Raw genomic sequence first — 17922 nt, 5'->3', positions numbered from 1 at the left:
GTGTGAGTAGTGTGCGACCCCACCCCCATTTGTAATGTTAAAGCTCCCTCGAGCAGTTGGCTGACGAGCCTTGGACCCCGCACCTGCGCGCCTGAGTGGTACTAAACCTGGCAATATTTGACAGCCACCGGCAACCCCAGAACACGGCCTAATTACTGCTGATGAGGGGTAAATACCCTGAAACACGTGTCCAGGGATGGCGAAGATAGCGAAGATAGCAGAGAATCGAAAGAAGATGCATCGCGGAACACGAACTACACTTACCACAGTCCTTAGGGGCGATCCCGCTGGTGTGTGAGTAGTGTGCGACCCCACCCCCATTTGTAATGTTAAAGCTCCCTCGAGCAGTTGCCTGACGAGCCTAGGACCCCGCACCTGCGCGCCTGAGTGGTACTAAACCTGGCAATATTTGGCAGCCACCGGCAACCCCAGAACACGGCCTAATCCCTGCTGATGAGGGGTAAATACCCCGAAACACGTGTCCAGGGTTGGCGAAGATAGCAGAGAATCGAAAGAAGATGCATATCGGAACACGAACTACACTTACCACAGTCCTTAGGGGCGATCCCGCTGGTGTGTGAGTAGTGTGCGACCCCACCCCCATTTGTAATGTTAAAGCTCCCTCGAGCAGTTGGCTGACGAGCCTGGGACCCCGCACCTGCGCGCCTGAGTGGTACTAAACCTGGCAATATTTGGCAGCCACCGGCAACCCCAGAACACGGCCTAATCCCTGCTGATGAGGGGTAAATACCCGAAACATGTGTCCAGGGATGGCGAAGATAGCAGGGAAAGGAAAGAAGATGCATCGCGGAACACGAACTACACTTACCAAAGTCCTTAGGGGCGATCCCGCTGGTGTGTGAGTAGTGTACGACCCCAACGCCATTTGTAATGTTAAAGCTCCCTCGAGCAGTCGGCTGACGAGCCTGGGACCCCGCACCTGCGCGCCTGAGTGGTACTAAACCTGGCAATATTTGGCAGGCACCGGCAACCCCAGAACACGGCCTAATCCCTGCTGATGAGGGGTAAATACCCCGAAACACGTGTCCAGGGATGGCGAAGATAGCGAAGATAGCAGGGAATGGAAAGAAGATGCATCGCGAACACAAACTACACTTACCACAGTCCTTAGGGGCGATCCCGCTGGTGTGTGAGTAGTGTGCGACCCCACCCCCATTTGTAATGTTAAAGCTCCCTCGAGCAGTTGGCTGACGAGCCTGGGACCCCGCACCTGCGCGCCTGAGTGGTACTAAACCTGGCAATATTTGGCAGCCACCGGCAACCCCAGAACACGGCCTAATCCCTGCTGATGAGGGGTAAATACCCCGAAACACGTGTCCAGGGATGGCGAAGATAGCGAAGATAGCAGAGAATCGAAAGAAGATGCATCGCGGAACACGAACAACACTTACCACAGTCCTTAGGGGCGATTCCGCTGGTGTGTGAGTAGTGTGCGACCCCACCCCCATTTGTAGTCTTAGTTGTAGATCTTCTGATAAGAATGCTTTGAATTTGAATTTAAAAAGCTTATATAGCGCATCGTACACCGTTACGGTTTCTTGGCGCTTTTAACGGCTTGCAATAAAAACAGAGAAGGGACATTTAGTGTGGAAAGGCCTGAGCAAACAAAAAAGTTTTCAGACCCTTACGAAAAAGGGAATATTGTTTTAAGGCTCGAAGATGGTCTGGCAGGGAGTTCCAGAATACCGGAGCTAGGAAGGAGAAATGGGAACCTCCCCATTTTTTCCTGGTGAAACGAGGGACTTGCAATAGGGACCGATCAGACGAGCGAAGGTGTCTGACGGGGACATAGTTGGTTAGAAGGGAAGAAATGAAAGCCGGGGCCGTTCCCTGTCGTGCCTGAAAGACCATGCATCCCATCTTAAAAAGGGATCGTTGCCGGACAGGCAGCCAGTGCAGTTCCTTCAACAAAGGTGTCGAATGATGGAACCGGGGAAGGCCATACACCAGCCGGGCTGCTTGGTTCTGCACAAGCTGGAGTTTGCGTAGGCTGTATGCCGGAATGCCGCTGTAAAGGGCATTGGCATAGTCTAGCCGGGAGATGACCAAGGCAGACATAATGAGTTTAAGTGCCAAAGGGGAAAAGAAACGGGAGACAGTACGAATAGTTCGAAGCATAAGAAAACAAGAAGAAACGACAGCACCAACCTGTGAATGAAGAGTGAGTTGGTTATTAATTTTTATACCCAATGTTTTGACCGTAGAAGAAGGAAGGGGGGGGAGCCAAGAGTGAGGGGCCAAAAGGAAGAGTTCCAGGGACTGGAGGAGCCACCAGTAAGCACCAACTCGGTTTTATCCGGATTGAGCTTCAAATGATTGTGGCTCATCCAGTCCCTGATAAAAATCATAATAGATTGAAAATTGAAGATAGCGTGAGGGGAAGAAGAGAGATCAAAGACCAGCTGGAGGTCGTCCGCATAGTTGTTCACAGCGACCTCCAGCTGCTGAAGTGCAAAGATAAGAGGATAGATATAGAGATTAAACAGTAAAGGAGAAAGAGAGGAACCTTGGGGAACACCACAAGTGATCTTCAGAGGGTCTGCCATGAACTCTCCCAGCCGGACCGCCTGTGTGCGATCCCGCAGGAAGGACGAGAGCCACACTAGTGCTGACCCCCCGATTCCCGCCGCTCCGATACGTGAAAGCAAGATGGAATGGTCCACCGTATCGAAAGCGGCGGAGAGGTCGAGGAGCACTAGGGCTTGATGTTTATTTTGGTCCAGACCCTCCCTGAGGGTGTTTAGGACCGACACCACCACAGACTCAGTTGAGTGTTTGGGGCGGAAGCCAGCCTGGCAGGATGCCAAGCCTCCTGTAGTCTCAACATGGGTGCTAAGCACCGTGGCAACATGGCGCGCAAGCACCTTGCCCAGATATGGCAATAAAGAAATGGGCCGATAGTTAGAAGAAATGGCTGAGTCGGCCCCTGGTTTTTTCAAGATGGGCACAATGGTAGCTACTTTAAGGGCCGGAGTCACGATTCCCTGTGAGAGGGAACTATTCAGGAAGGTGATCGGGGGCTGCGTGCAGACCGAGAAAATATGCTGCAGAATACGAGCCGGGCAGGTGTCAGCAGGGGAACCTGACTTGACTTTTAGTAAGATTTCCCGGAACCCTGTTTCCGTGATAGGAGGAATGGATGTTAGGCTAAGCGGCAGGGCTGGTGGGCAGGGGTCAACATAAGAGGCGGAGGGAGGGGGAATGTTATTTTTAATGTTAAGAACTTTATCAATAAAATAAGAATTTAATGAGTCACAGAGGGTTTGAGTGGGGAGGGGTTTAGATGTACTCCTATGCACTGTATGGTGTCCAGTCTTGCTCCCAGAAAGGGTTTCACTTGGAGAGGTTGCAATTGTGATTTGCTTTCGTTGAGAGTGAGTCCCAAGCTTGAAAAGAGATGTAGGCATGTTGAAATAGCCTCTTCCGTTATTTTTGTGAAGGACCCTTGAGCAACCAGTTGTCGAGGTAAGGAAACACTTGTATTCCCTGAGATCTCAGAGCTGCAGATACCGGTGCTAAGCATTTCGTGAAGATCCTTGGTGCGGATTTCAGTTCGAACGGGAGCACCTTGAACTGAAAGTGGACGCCAGCCACTGTGAATCGTAGGTATTTGCGATGTTTGGGATGTATAGGGATATGGAAGTATCCGTCTTCCAAGTCCAGAGAAGCCATAAAACCTCCTTTGTTAAGACAGGTTAAAACTTCAGCAAGCGTCACCATCCGAAAACTGTTTTTTCAGAAACTTGTTGAGGTTTCGGAGATCGAGAATTGGGCTCCATGCCCCTAATTTTTCCTTTATGAGGAAGAAGTGACAGTAGAACCCTCTTCCTTTTTGCGACAAAGGATCTCTTTCTATCGCATTCTTGCGGAGCATGTTTAAGGCTTCTTTGAAAAGTAAGTGAAGACGAGGGGGAGGAGAACCTTTGGGCGGAGTCGTAGGTGGTTGCTTGGTGAATTCCAATGTGTGACCTTTGTGTACTAGGTCAAGGACCCACTGATCTGACGTGATCTTGTGCACTGGTGAAAAAAGGCCGAGATCTTTGCGCCCACAGGTAGGGAGGGAGGAATGACTGGCACCCTGCCAGACTCATTCTTTCCTGTTGGAACCGCAACCTTGCTTGTTTGATCTCCTTTATCCGCCCTGACGAGAAACACTACCAGATGCGGATTGCCTGTATGACGTTTGATTGTAAGGCTCTCTGTATTACAACTGGTACTGCCTATTCTGTTGATTGTGATAACCTCCCCTAGATGTAAAGCCACGACCTCTGGCTCCTCGGAAGATCCGCGCTTGTACTGGAGAGTAGCCAGCGATTTTGCAGTATCTGTATCAGTCTTGATAGCCAAAAGGGCTTCATCTATGTGCTTTCCAAATAATGAATCGCCATCATAGGCCATGTCCACGATTTTGGTTTATACCTCTGGCCTAAAAGATGTTGCTTTAAGCTATCATTGGCGTCTAATTACGGCAGCACCTGCAAGCTGTCTGAAGTTGGTGTTAGCAATGTCTAAAGCGCAGTCAATGATTTCAGATTCGGCTCGTTCACCCTCCAACACAATTTTTCTCGCCTCTTGTCTGCGATCCTCCGGTATAAAGTCTAAGAATTCTGCCAAATCTGACCACATCTGGAGGTCGTACCAACCGAGAATTGGCAGTGAATTTGCTGCCTTGATGGAGGCTGCAGCATTAGTGGGAAACTTTTTTCGTATCAGATCCAATCTTCTACCATCTTTATCTGGTGGAGTTGAAATTGGTGTGGCTGGATTCTTTGTTCTCTGCTGAGCAGCTTGTGATACGTCCGAATCCGGACATGGATGACATATAAGGCAAGATGGAGTATCCGGAGGATCACGGTACTTCTTCTCAATTCGCGGAAGAACCGCGGGTATTGAGGCAGGTGTTTTCATGATTTTAAGACCCTCATTCCAAATGTAGTCTATAATTCGAATCGACCCTTGTAATTTTTCTATAAGCCTCTTTAAAATCATGCAAGAAGCAGTCAGACTGCTCAATAGTGACTGGTAATTGGAATCTAGTCACAGCCCGTTGCATGAGGTTGTGGAAGCCGCCGATATCCTCAGGAGGAGAGTCGAAGACACCGTCGATGAAGAGCCCGTCGCCGACGACGGCGGCAAAGTCGACTAAGATTTCCCCGTCGACGACGAAGACACCGTCGACAAAGAGCCCGTCGACGACGACACCGTCGGCGAAGAGCCCGTCGACAACGACACTGTCAACGAAGAGCCTGTAATCGACAGTGTCGTCGTCGACGGGCTCTTCGCCGACTGTGTCGTCGTCGACGGTCTCTTTGTAGACTGTGTCTTCGTCGTCGATGGAACTGTCGTCGACGAGCTCGACGTCGATGCTGTCGTTGACGGAGACTTAGAGGAGGAACTCTTTGTAGACGAATGCTACGCCACACTAGATTTCTTTGAAGTAGATATTTTTGAAGACACAATAGATGATGAAATAGCCATGGTGGAAATTGTATTTGTAGAAAGAGGAGCCGCAGATGGAGTAGTTTCTGTCCTGTAACTCCAGTTCTGTAGTAGGGGTATCTCTGTTATAGTCATAATCTAGTGAATAGTCCCGCCCATGTGCGAGGACCCCGGCAATCAAAAATAATCTCTTAAGTTGTCAAAAAATTGCAGAACTGCAAAGACACTTAAGAGAAAATTTAAAGACAAATAATGCAGCCTATATCCACAGGCTACACTGTCCAGTACTTCAACTAGAAATTCCACCAAAAATCCACAAACAGCAAAGCCTGTCCAGATTTCCCTTGCTTTTACTGCAAAACCCCTCAGAAATGAAAGAGAGGAAGGCCTGGACAGACAAGCCCCATAGGCTGCCATTATGTGGTTTAAATAGGATACTGTGCCTTTAAGAGAACCTTCCAGAACTTTCTCCCAGTATCCCAGAATGCATAGCAGGTCCAACTTACTTTCAGTTCTTTTTGAAGGCGTAAAACGCCCAGACCTGTCGCATTCCGTAAAGGAACATTTCTCTCCACCGGGGAGGCGGGAGGGCGCTTATGACTATAACAGAGATACCCCTACTACAGAACTGGAGTTACAGGACAGAAACTACTCCTTCTGTAGTAGGGGATCTCTGTGTATAGTCATAATCTAGTGAATAGAATGGCAAGCCCATGCCCACACCAAAGCGGCGGTGGAGAAAAGAGAATTAACACCACTATTGTGCGAACAGATTTCGCAGCGAAGCCTGTCCAACTTGAGCATCTGCCCTGGCATCAGTGTCCAGGCAGTAATGCTTAGCAAAGGTATGAACCGACTTCCAAGTGGCCGCCTTGCAGATTTCTGCAATCGGAACATTACGGAGCAAGGCTGTCGTGGCAGCTTTGCCCCTGGTGGAATGAGCCTTAGGCTTACCTCCTAAGGTCTTATTAGCTTTTTGGTAACATAGCTGTATGCAGGACACAATCCAACTAGAGATAGACTGCTTAGAGGTCGCAAGACCCGTCCTGACTGATCCATAATTGACAAACAATTGGTCAGACCTACGAATATCTTTGGTCTTATCCAGATAAAATTTCAACACCCTCCTAACATCCAGGGAATGTAAGGACCTTTCCGCTGGAGATGAAGGATTCTGGAAAAAAAGTAGGCAAAGTTATGGTCTGGTTAACATGAAAATCAGAAATAACCTTGGGAAGAAATTTAGGGTGAGTACACATAACAACCTTAGCAGCATGAAATACAGTATAAGGTTCTTGGCAACACAGCGCCTGAATTTCACTCACCCTGCGGGCCGATGTAATGGCCACTAGGAACGCCGCCTTCCAGGACAGGTGCTGCAACGAAGCCTTATGAATAGGTTCAAAAGGCTCCTTCATCAATCTGGACAGCACCACGTTCAATTCCCATGAAGGCGAAGGAAGCCTGACAGGAGGGAACACTTTCTTCAAGCCTTCCAAAAAATCTTTGATCACAGGGACCTGGAAGAAGGAAGTCTGTGAAGGGCATTTCCTGTAGGCAGTCAAAGCAGCAAGATGAACCTTAATAGAGTGGACATTAAGGCCAGACTGCGCCAACTGTAGAAGATAAGGAAGGATGACATCTTCCTTGCATGTCGTCTGGTCATAGTTCTTGGACTTGCACCAGATACAAAACCTCTTCCACTTGTACGCATAAGAAGTCCTAGTGGAAGGTCTCTTAGACTCCTTCAGTATGTCCATACAATCTGCAGGAAGATTCAAATGGCCATATTGCACTATCTCAGGAGCCATGCTGCCAAACTCAAAGACGAGAGGTTGGGGTGCAACATCAGCCCCCCGAACTTCGTGAGAAGGTCCGGCCTGCACGGCAGCCGCATGTGAGGAAGGAGAGACCGGTGGAGCAGGTCCGTGAACCACCACTGTCTGGGCCATTCCGGGGCAATCAGTATCATCCGCGCCCTGGACTGGGACAGCTTGATGAGAACCGTCGGAATCAGGGGAATGGGTGGAAAAGCGTACAGAAAGCTGTTCGACCAGTTTATCCATAACGCATTCCCCAGCGTCCCCGGCTGGTAGTACCTGGAGGCGAAGTCTCGGCATTTGCTGTTTTCGGCGGTGGCGAACAGATCTATGTCTGGAGTCCCCCACCTTGCGAAGACTTCTCCTAGTACTTCGTCGTTTATGACCCATTTGTGGTTTTCCTGAATCAGTCTGCTCAGTGCGTCTGCCTGAACATTCTGCACACCTGGCAGATGTGTAGCCGTTATCGTCAGCCCTCGAGCCAGAAGCCAGTGCCAGATCGCCTGCGCCTCCTGCGACAGAGTGCGTGATCTCGAGCCTCCCTGCTTGTTGAGGTAATACATCATGGTCGTATTGTCCGTCTGTACAAGCAGAGAGTCGGTCTGGAAGGACGGATGAAAGGCCTTCAGTGCCAAGTGAACAGCTCTGAGTTCCAGGAAATTGATATGGTACGTGGACTCCGTCGGGGACCACGTCCCTTGAATCTGTAGGTCTCCGGAGTGCGCTCCCCAGCCCTGGAGAGAAGCATCCGTCACGATAGTCTGAGTGGGAATGTCCTTGTGGAAGGGAACCCCTCTGAGGAGATTCTCCGCGGAACACCACCACTTCAGAGACTGAATAGCATGCTGAGACAGTCGTATCTTGTCGTCCCAAGATCCTTTCTTCTGATCCCACTGATCCTCCAAGCACTCCTGCAGCGGTCTCATGTGCAGCCGTGCATGTGGCGTCAGGAAGATACAAGAGGCCATCGATCCCAGTAGAGAAGACACCGTCCTCACTGTTGTGGATGGAGTGGACATAAGAGCCTGAGCCTTCCGAAGGAGTGATAATCGTCGCTCCTCCGAAGGAGACACGCTTGCTGACAGCGTATTGATGAAGGCTCCCAAGTACTGAAAGCACTGGGCCGGAGTCGGGACAGACTTGGACATGTTGATGTGCAACCCCAATTTGTTCAATAGAACGCACGTCTTCTGGAAGTGAGCTTGCGCTTCCGCGAAGGAGGAGGCCTTGATCAACCAGTTGTCCAGGTACGGGTAGACAAACACCTTGTTCTTCCTCAGGTGTGCAGCTACCACAGCCATGCACTTCGAGAACGTCCTCGGCGCAGACTTCAGTCCGAATGGCAGTACTGTGTATTGATAATGATTGGTGCCGACTCGGAACCGCAGGAACTGCCTGTGTTTGTGTGCAATGGGCACATGGAAGTACGCATCCTGGAGGTCTATGGCGCACAGCCAGTCTCCCCGTGGCAGCTGAGGATAAATCTGATGCAACGACAGCATGCAAAATTTTTCTCTGCGAATCCATTTTTTGCCTGTCGCAAATCCAGAATGGGCCTGAACTCGTTCTTGTCCTTTTTGCGGACCAGGAAGAACCGGGAGTACAGACCTCTTCCCCTTTGAGACAGAGGTATGTCTTCTATCGCCCTTTTCCTTAACAGGATATCGGCCTCCGCCTGGAGTTCTCGCAGTTGATACTGAGAGCCTACCGGAGGAATCGATGGAGGCGGGCTGGTGAACCGAAGACTGTATCCATTGCAAACAATATTCAGCACCCACTTGTCCTGAGTAATTTTTCTCCACTCTGCCAGAAAAGATTGAATGCTTCCCCCCACCGGAGCGGGTAACAGTCGCAGGGGAAGTAAGTGCTCAGGGCCTAGACCCGGCCGGGCCTTTGGTCGCTGGTGTCGACTGATGGCCGCCTCTGCCCCTCTGGCGCTTTTGGAACGGTCTTCTGAACTGCTGCTGTTGTTGTTGCTGCTATTGCCCAGAAGACTGGCCGCGTCCTCTGCCCTGGCCACCGAACCGCCGTTGGAATGGACGGTACGTTTTCTTCGTCTCCTTGGGTTTCTCCAAACCCACCGCTGTGAGAGTTTCGGCCTCCGCCTTCATGCGGGCCATTTCATCGTCAGCGTGCTTTCCAAATAGGGTCTCGCCAGAGAATGGAAGGTTGGCGACCCTTTGTTGAGCGTCCGGTTTCAGAGACGTGAGACGCAGCCATGCATGTCTCCGTTGGTTGATTCCGTGACAGAAACCGTGTGCCGCCAGCAGGGAAGAGTCAGCTGCAGCGCTGATGACTTGGTTTGCCACCAACATCCCTTCATTCAGCACCTCCTGAAAGTCTTCCCGCTTGTCCCGCGGTAGAAGTTCCACAAATTGTTGAAGGGATTCCCAAAGGGCTCCGTCATACCGACCCAACAAGGCGGTGGCACTAGCAGCCTTCATTGAGGTCGCCGAAGTCCCACAAACTTTCCTCCCAGATGAATCCAACCACCTAGATTCCTTATCTGGCGGAACCGTGGAGGAAGGTGTGGTGGCGTGCTGTTTGCGCGCCGCCGTCAAAATCACTGAATCCGGAGTGGGTTCCATCCTCAGAAAGGCCGGGTCCGAGTCCGGAGCCCGGTACTTCTTCTGTAGTCTAGAGGGTGCCGCCCTAGTCACCGCTGGGGTGAGGAAAAGATCCGTGGCCGGTTCTTCCAGACCCGGCACCAGCGGCAACAGCGGTCGAGACAAGTGCTTCTGGTGTAGCGTCTCGAAGATGACTGAAGTCTTGGGAGTAGGCACCGTCAAGGTAATGCCCAACTTCGCTGCCCCACGTAACAGCACGTCCTGGAAGGACACCAAATCGTCAATCGGCGAAACCCTCGTATCTGGGGAATCCGACAAGGTCGGGGAGTAATCCCTGGTCTCTGACGACCTGGTACGTGAGCGAGACCTATGCCTCCTGTGGCGCCGTCTGGATCGTGTGGAGGACCTATGGCGCGAACGTTCCCTTCTTCCGGAACGGGAGCGCGACCTCCCCGCACGTGGGCGCTCCACCGGCTTCCGTGGAGGCATCTTCCGTGGCCTATCCCGGGGTTTCGGAGTCGGAGTCCCCTTGGGAGGTGTCGGAAGCAGAAGCAATGACACCGACCTCGGTGGCCTGACCGGAGGCTTCTCTGGCAAAGGCGCCGGACCATGAGGGGGAACCGGCGGCGGAGGTTGGCCTGTAGGCGGAAGTGGAGGTAGAGGCGGATTAACAGGAGGAGCCTCCTTCCGCAGAGGTGGAGGAGTCGTAGGCCGTGGTGGTGTATATACCACCGAGTACACCGAGCCCGGTGACTTCTTCGGGGGAGGGGCCTGTGACCCAGACCCTCCAGAGCGTGAGCGACGCCTCTGACGTCCTTCACCGGATCCAGCGTGACTTTTCACGCCAGAATCCCTCCTGCACCGCTTAGGGGAGGTTGAGCCCCTCGAGGACGCTGACCTCTTCCTGCTCGACGTCGAGCGTCGTTTTCCAGTCGTGGAACGTCGATCCCTCGACACCGGCGTCGAACGCCGTCTCCTCGACGTCGAGTGCTTCTTCCTCGACGCCGATCGTCGTCCCCTCGACGACGAACGGTCAGACCTCGACGTCGAGCGTTGACCCTTCTTCCTCGTCGACCGTTTCCTCCTCGACGTCGAGGATCCCCCTCGACGGCGATCTGGTCGACGGCGACCGGCGGTGTCGCTTCGACGGCGAGCGCCGGTGCCTCCTTAGTCGACGGCGATGCTTCGTCTCCGACGTCGACGACGCCGTCGGCGGAGATCTCGACGGCGGCCTACCCAGGCCTCTCGACGTCGATCTTCCACGCTGTCTCGACCCGGAGCCCCGGGGAGAAGGGGAACACACCGTCGTCATCCCTCTCGACGTCGTCGTCGATGCTATCGACGTCGACGGAGACCGGGACCTTTTGCTGGTCTTCCTGCCTCTGGGGAGCCCCCCAGAGGCCTCAGCAGGGTCAGAGGGAGCCTTCCCAGCCTGCCCAGACCCACTTGCAGCCTGCAGTCGCCTCTCCTCTAGGCCTTGGAGCCTAATCTTCCGCCTGTCCCTCAGAGTCCTTGTAGAAAAGGTCTGGCAGATGTCACAATCCTCAGGGACATGCTCTTCAGGGAGGCAAAGGATGCAGACGTCGTGTGGATCCGACTTGGCCTTCTTCCTTCCACATGCTGGGCACTTGTCGAACAAAGCAGGCATTTTAGATCCCTAAAAGCCTGAACAAACACACAGAAGTGAAAAGGAAGCACCAAGAATCAAATGAGAACACTTTTAGCCAAAAAGTGAACAAAAAACTCCAATAAACCCTTGAACAAGGGAGAGCTCAATGCACAGGGTCCTGTAAGCAGGAGCCGGAAAAAAGAACTGAAAGTAAGTTGGACCTGCTATGCATTCTGGGATACTGGGAGAAAGTTCTGGAAGGTTCTCTTAAAGGCACAGTATCCTATTTAAACCACATAATGGCAGCCTATGGGGCTTTTCTGTCCAGGCCTTCCTCTCTATCATTTCTGAGGGGTTTTGCAGTAAAAGCAAGGGAAATCTGAACAGGCTTTGCTGTTTGTGGATTTTTGGTGGAATTTCTAGTTGAAGTACTGGACAGTGTAGCCTGTGGATATAGGCTGCATTATTTGTCTTTACATTTTCTCTTAAGTGTCTTTGCAGTTCTGCAATTTTTTGACAACTTAAGAGATTATTTTTGATTGCCGGGGTCCTCGCACATGGGCGGGACTATTCACTAGATTATGACTATACACAGAGATCCCCTACTACAGAAGTCACAGATACCGTATGAGAAGACACCAGAGTTAGAGTTTTGATCTGGGTTTTACTCACGGTTCTGGAAGTTGAAGACCTTCTGGAAATCTCGGAGGACAGAGACAAAGCTGACCCAGAAGGAGGAATGGGAGACCTCCTTGACTGGTCAGCAGCTTCATTAGAAGCCTTGTGGTGATTTCTTCCTTCAGAAGAGGAGCTGTTGTGGGATCAAGCCCTCTTGCTAGATGTTGAGGCCCTGTCATCCTCCTCAGCCGAGGAGGATTTCAACCATAAAAGTAACTTTGCTTCCCTATCTCTGATGGTCTTAGCAGGGAAGGTTCGGCATATTCTTCAATCCTCAGCTACATGGTTAGGATGTAGACAGCAGATGCAGTCCTAGTGCTGATCATCTACATGGACCCTGTTCTTATCACAAGTCCTGAAGCTCTAAAAAGAGCTTTCTTGTCAGACATCTTGAGGACACAGGATGAAGAAAATGAGTAGGCACTCTAGGAGACTCCCTTCCACACGACGTGCGGTGAAAATCTGAGGAGAACTGCCTCTGCTGGGAAGGTTCTAGAGGGTTCTGGCAGCTGATTGGTTGGAACTATTTTTTAGTTCTTTTCATATAGAGAGGTAGATAGACTACTAAGTTGTGGGCCTCTGGGCCTCTTTTCTTTTTAGCCTACTACAGTTTCTTACTAAGGCACTGCTTTTGTATATATTATTACCGTGGGACTCCCGCTCGGCGACGGGGAATGATTCAGGCATGTGAATCTATGAAAGATACCCCAATACTGGATAACAAACCATTTATTACCTCTGAAGACCTGAAAATCGTAAACAAATCCCTTATACTCTTCAAGCTGGCAACCATCACTGGCACCCCGAAAACCCACTTTCTGCCAATGACGGCCACAGTCAATGGAGCGGCTAGATTGCTCTCTGGAGGAAGATGATTCGACCCCATTGCTCCTACTTTCAAGAAACTCAACTCAGTCTTCTTATCCCTCCCAAATTCAATACAAACAAATTGCTCACCTGCTCCTTCTCTGGGAAAGCTCCTAGAATTTAGAACGCCCTTCCTAGGGAACTTTGTGACAATCACTCCTACCTTTACTTCTCAACAAATTACTAAACTCATCCACCTAAAGTACTTTGTTTGATCTACCAAATACCACGTCTAACAAACTCACTGCTCACTCGGAACTCTAATCCCAACCCCTCCGTATACCACACCTCACCATAAACTATATTAATATATACTTTCCACTTGTATCTATCTCCTGTAAATGACCCTGTTTACCTCCTTTCTGCCTTATGCTGTATGACGTCTTCCTTCGCACTTTACTATACCACCTGTAAATGATTTATATGCAATCCTTGTAAAGCTTTATATTGTATGACTCTTTCCTTCCCACTTTTGTTATACCACCTGTAAACAATGTATATGCAATCCATGTAAAGTGATCTGAGGCCCTCGGGTCAGGTTTGTGTTGTATAAAACTAAAAAATAAATAACAAAAAAATAAACAGAGGTAGAGAAGGGAGGAGAGGGATCAAAGGTGACATTCAGACAATAAGCAGAGGCAGAATCATCAAAGATAACACATTCCTTAGAGAAAGAGTTGAGATGGAAAAAGGGGTCAAATATGACACCCATTATAAAGAGAGTAAATAAAACAGAGGGATTTCAAATGACACCCACATCACAAGAGGAAATAAGAGGGATCAGAGGTAACATCATGATGAGTGACAGAGAAGAGGAGATAAAAGGATAAAACATGACAATGTAAGGCCAAGCGGAGAAGGAGTGAGAAAAATAAATGCTGACAGCTATATCACAGTCAAGGAAGATGAGGACGGGATCAAAGATGATACCAGGTTAGGCACAGTGAAAGTGAGAGAGGTACTCACTGTGACAACTGAATCACAGACAGAAAAGGAGAGAAAAGAAAAGAATCAAAGATGACCCCTAGATAACATTTAGAGAACAAAGATAGGATTCAAAGAAGGTAGATTGATTACACACAAGGAGGAGAGAGGGCTCAAAGATTAATCCAAAATTTGAGGCACAGAAGGGGCTAAAGGGATGAAAGATGACACCCTGATCAAGAGGCAGATGAGGAGGATTCCGAGATGATTCCCAGATTTCAGATAGGGAGGAGCGAGAGGGCTTAAGATGGCAATGGAATCACAGGCAAAGAAGAAGAGAGAAGAAGTAGGGCCTGATTTAGAGTTCCTCATATGAATTACTCCGTCACAAACATGATGGATATACCGTCCGCCATATTACAAGTGCCAATGGATATAATACAATTGAAATACGGCTGACTCGATATCCATCACTTTTGCAAAAGAGTAACCTCTCTGCTGAACTCTAAATGAGGCACTTAGTGATAACACTAGGACTCCATTCAGAGAAGGATAGGGAAGGGATCAAGTATTAGAAGCAGGGAAAAGAGAGCGAGAATCCCCGATCACAAGGTAAGGAGGAAAAAGGAGGACAAAAGAAATAAACCAAAGCGTAAAAGGGACACAACAAGCAAACATGGGAGCTGCATGTATGGGAGAGATGTGTCAGACTTATACAGAAAGATAAATGAGGATACGTAAAAGTGTCTGTAAAAAGTGAATGGGTCTTGGGCAGGATACTATTTAAGATCCATGGCACTAGAGTATGCACAAGCATAAGCTGGACAATTGAGCATGTTATCCATTTCATGATGTGAATTTCTATTTTTCAATTCATGCATAAGAGGAAAATAACAAAACATTCAGGACCTGATGCCCGCTCCTCAAAGAGAGCCGCCAAGGCTTTCATTGCTCCCACATTGTTGGTGTCCTTTTCCTCACTGGAGAGAGCTCTCAAGATCTTTCTGCATGCTAATGCCCCCACAATACAGTCCTGACACTGCAACAGAGCAAACACAACACAGTTTACAAGGGTAAGAAATCTGTAACTTCTCTATGAGATCAACTGTACCCTCAATTTGAAAGCACAATAATGGAAAAGAAATCAACAAAATAACATAAAGTATGAAAATAACACCTATCAAGCAAAGTCATGTTGGAGGCACAAAACTAAATCAGACACAGTGGTATTGTATAAAAACTTCAAACCATGGACCAAAGTCAAGCTGCAGGTACAAACTTTTATCTGACACATTAGTATGGGATGAAAGCTATCAGCAATGGCGCTCAGTCATGCTAGAGACACTCGTCCATTACGGATTGTAAATGGCTCCTCTGGCTTGCCGGGCTGTCAATCTTTCTTACCTTATAGGGAGCTGTTAAAAATAGACTTTTTCAGTTTGTTGAGTCAAACTACAATACTACTACGTACATACTACAAGATGCTATTCACTAACCTACATGTGGAGGCCAATGCTTACGTCTCTACTTCCTATTTTTCATGCAGAAATCTCAGCCCTAATTGTGGTGACCAACCCACAAAAGAGTAAGCCCATTAGTAATTAGAAACCACACTTCTATAGTGAAGTTATTTTATGCAGATTTGTATAGCGCTATCACCTGGGAGAGTATGCTGACTCTGCAGGTGTGAGTTGAGGCACACCTAGGACCTTGAACTACTCAAAGAGCAAAGTTTCTACTTCTTGCGTAATTCAAGTAGAGAGAAGGGGGCTCTTACGTGTAGCGGCGGGTCATTGCATGCTTTAGGAGCGATGTAGGAGAAGGCTCCATCAGCCAACAAGGTCCCCAAACAGTTGTAAATATACACCAGCTAAGGCCTGGAGTATTCCAGCACCATACATGACCAATGTTGAAAAGTAGGATCTGCTTTCATGGTTACCCCCAATTTGTGCTGGTGTTATGCTGTTTTTTGACTGGGATCCTGCTGATCAGGATCCCAGTCCCTGGGCTCTCTCCCTAAATTTGACTATGGTAAGTATTTTGGTACCTTCCCAATTGACAATTGGTGTACCATTCTAAGGCCTAAGTATATGGTACTAAGGTAGCCAGGGCATAAGTCCCCCAGGGATCTATCATGTGCTGCAGCAAGTATTATGCCACCCATGAGAGCCCACTCAAACTGTGACTACAAGCATTCCATTGCAGCATGTGAGCTGGTGCTAGCACCACTCATGACAGATATCAGTTTTGTTAGTTTTGTTGAGGTCACTGCACTTAAAACCTGCAAGTCACCCATAAGGCAGGCCATTCAATCCTGATGGTAGGGTGGTAGGTTATAAGTTTGAGGGTGCCCTGCATGAGCAGGACACCCCTACAAACCACGGAGATGATTATCTAGGCTTTGTAAGTGTGATAAGCCATTTAATACATATAGTGGATATCAAGTCAGTTAGGAGATGTCTAACTATATAGTGGCTGCACTGAACCCGCTCATATTTGGTATCAAACGTGTTGGAACAATACCCCAACACTAATTCCAGTGTTGGATGCAGGATATGTATTCGAAGTTACCAGCCTTTTAGGGTTTACCAGCAAGCTAGTGCTGCTGCTGACTACAAATACAGTTCTGCCCTCACGCTGCTGAGCCATGCTCAAACAGGGGAGGGTAGAACAATAGTTTTACTGTCACTGGGAGGTGTGACCACCTCAGAGACAGGACTTAGTGTATTGGGCTGGGATGGGGGCACCTAACAGTGCCAGCAGACTGCTTTGAAGGGCACATTTGGTGGCCTCCTTGCATACTCCAGTTGGAACCAGTTCAGAAAGCCAGTACTCTAACTCCCACCAGGCCCCCTTGACCCACAGCTGAGCAGGTTGGAACATTCCCTCCACCCAGAAGCATGTGGCAGCCATTGCATTTCTCTCTTCAAACTTACAGGTAGGTAGCCTTCTCCTGCATTCCTGTCTCACCTCTGAGCAGGATGGAACACTCCCCCACAACCCCCACCCAAGAACCATGTGTAACATATTCCCTTCCTCTGCTCCACTTCACAGGTAGTGAGCCATCTCAGTAGGAAGGGGTGTTTGTGGGTGGAAAGCCAGCACTACAACTCCCACCAGGCACTCTTGTCCCACAATTCAGCAGGATGGTACACTCCTCCCACCCACAACCATGTGGCAGCAATTGCATTGCTCTCTTCAAACTTATAGTTAGGTAGCCATCTTAACAGGGAGGGGTGTTTGTGATTGGGAAGCCAGCACTCCAACTCCCACCAGGCCCCCTTCTCCCACAGCTGAGCAAGATGGTACACTCGTTCCACCCACAACCATGTGGCAGCCATTGCATTGCTGTCCTCCAACTAACAGGTAGGTAGCCTTCTCCTGCTCTCTTGTCTCACCCCTGACCAGGATGGAACACTCCCCCACCCAAGGGTCATGTGTAACCTAGTCCCTTCCTCTGCTCCACTTCACAGGTAGTTAGCTATGTCAATAGGGAGGGGTGTTTGTGGGTGGGAAGCCAGCACCACATCTCCCACCAGGCCCCCGTGTTCAACAGCTAGGCAGGATTTTATTTATACATGTATTTCTTTATTTATTTAAATTATTATTATTTTTTTTTATCCTCATTTGCGTGCATGGCTCCAATCTATCAGAACAAGAAAATGCCACAGAGCTGGAAATCAGGCTGTGCTTCTGTACTGTCTCAGCGTTAGCTGGCAGGGATATCGAAGAAGAGGGGGGGTGGCCGGTTCCCTACAGCACATTCGCATAAGCCTTGAAATATCCAGCTTAGGGCTATTCGTTGGTAGATAGTGCCCGAGATACCGAGGCCTCATATGCACCATGGCTCCTCGCCATAGAAACAAAGGTGAGCACTGCCCGCATTAATCATAGGACCCTGGGGGGGGGGGGGAAACCCAGGCTCAATACGACTGCTCTAACTGTGTCCAGAAAGCTCTTCTGCTCGGATTTCCACCCCTGGCTAGGTCAAGTTTTG

General features: G+C 49.4%; 1 protein-coding gene across 7 annotated transcripts in view; it reads right to left on the bottom strand.

Annotated features, from left to right (window-relative positions):
* Window positions 1-17922, bottom strand: part of LOC144773616 (transient receptor potential cation channel subfamily M member 2-like) — a 4189411-nt gene that overhangs the window by 2624453 nt on the left and 1547036 nt on the right. For 6 of the 7 annotated variants that reach the window (XR_013600029.1, XR_013600030.1, XM_078658762.1 and 3 more), the window contains exon 16: window positions 14835-14964. The exons of the other annotated variant lie outside the window; for it this stretch is intronic. Coding sequence is in view for 4 of the 6 variants with exons in the window: in XM_078658762.1 (XP_078514888.1) it covers window positions 14835-14964 (130 nt within the window). In the remaining 2 variants the exon portion in view is untranslated. The remainder of the gene's footprint in view (window positions 1-14834; window positions 14965-17922) is intronic. 7 annotated transcript variants of the gene reach the window in all.

This window comes from Lissotriton helveticus, chromosome 8, assembly GCF_964261635.1.
Source record: "Lissotriton helveticus chromosome 8, aLisHel1.1, whole genome shotgun sequence".
Classification (NCBI taxonomy): Eukaryota; Metazoa; Chordata; class Amphibia; order Caudata; family Salamandridae; genus Lissotriton; species Lissotriton helveticus.
Note: the sequence above shows the minus strand (reverse complement) of the source record. Positions and strands in the feature narration are given on the sequence as shown.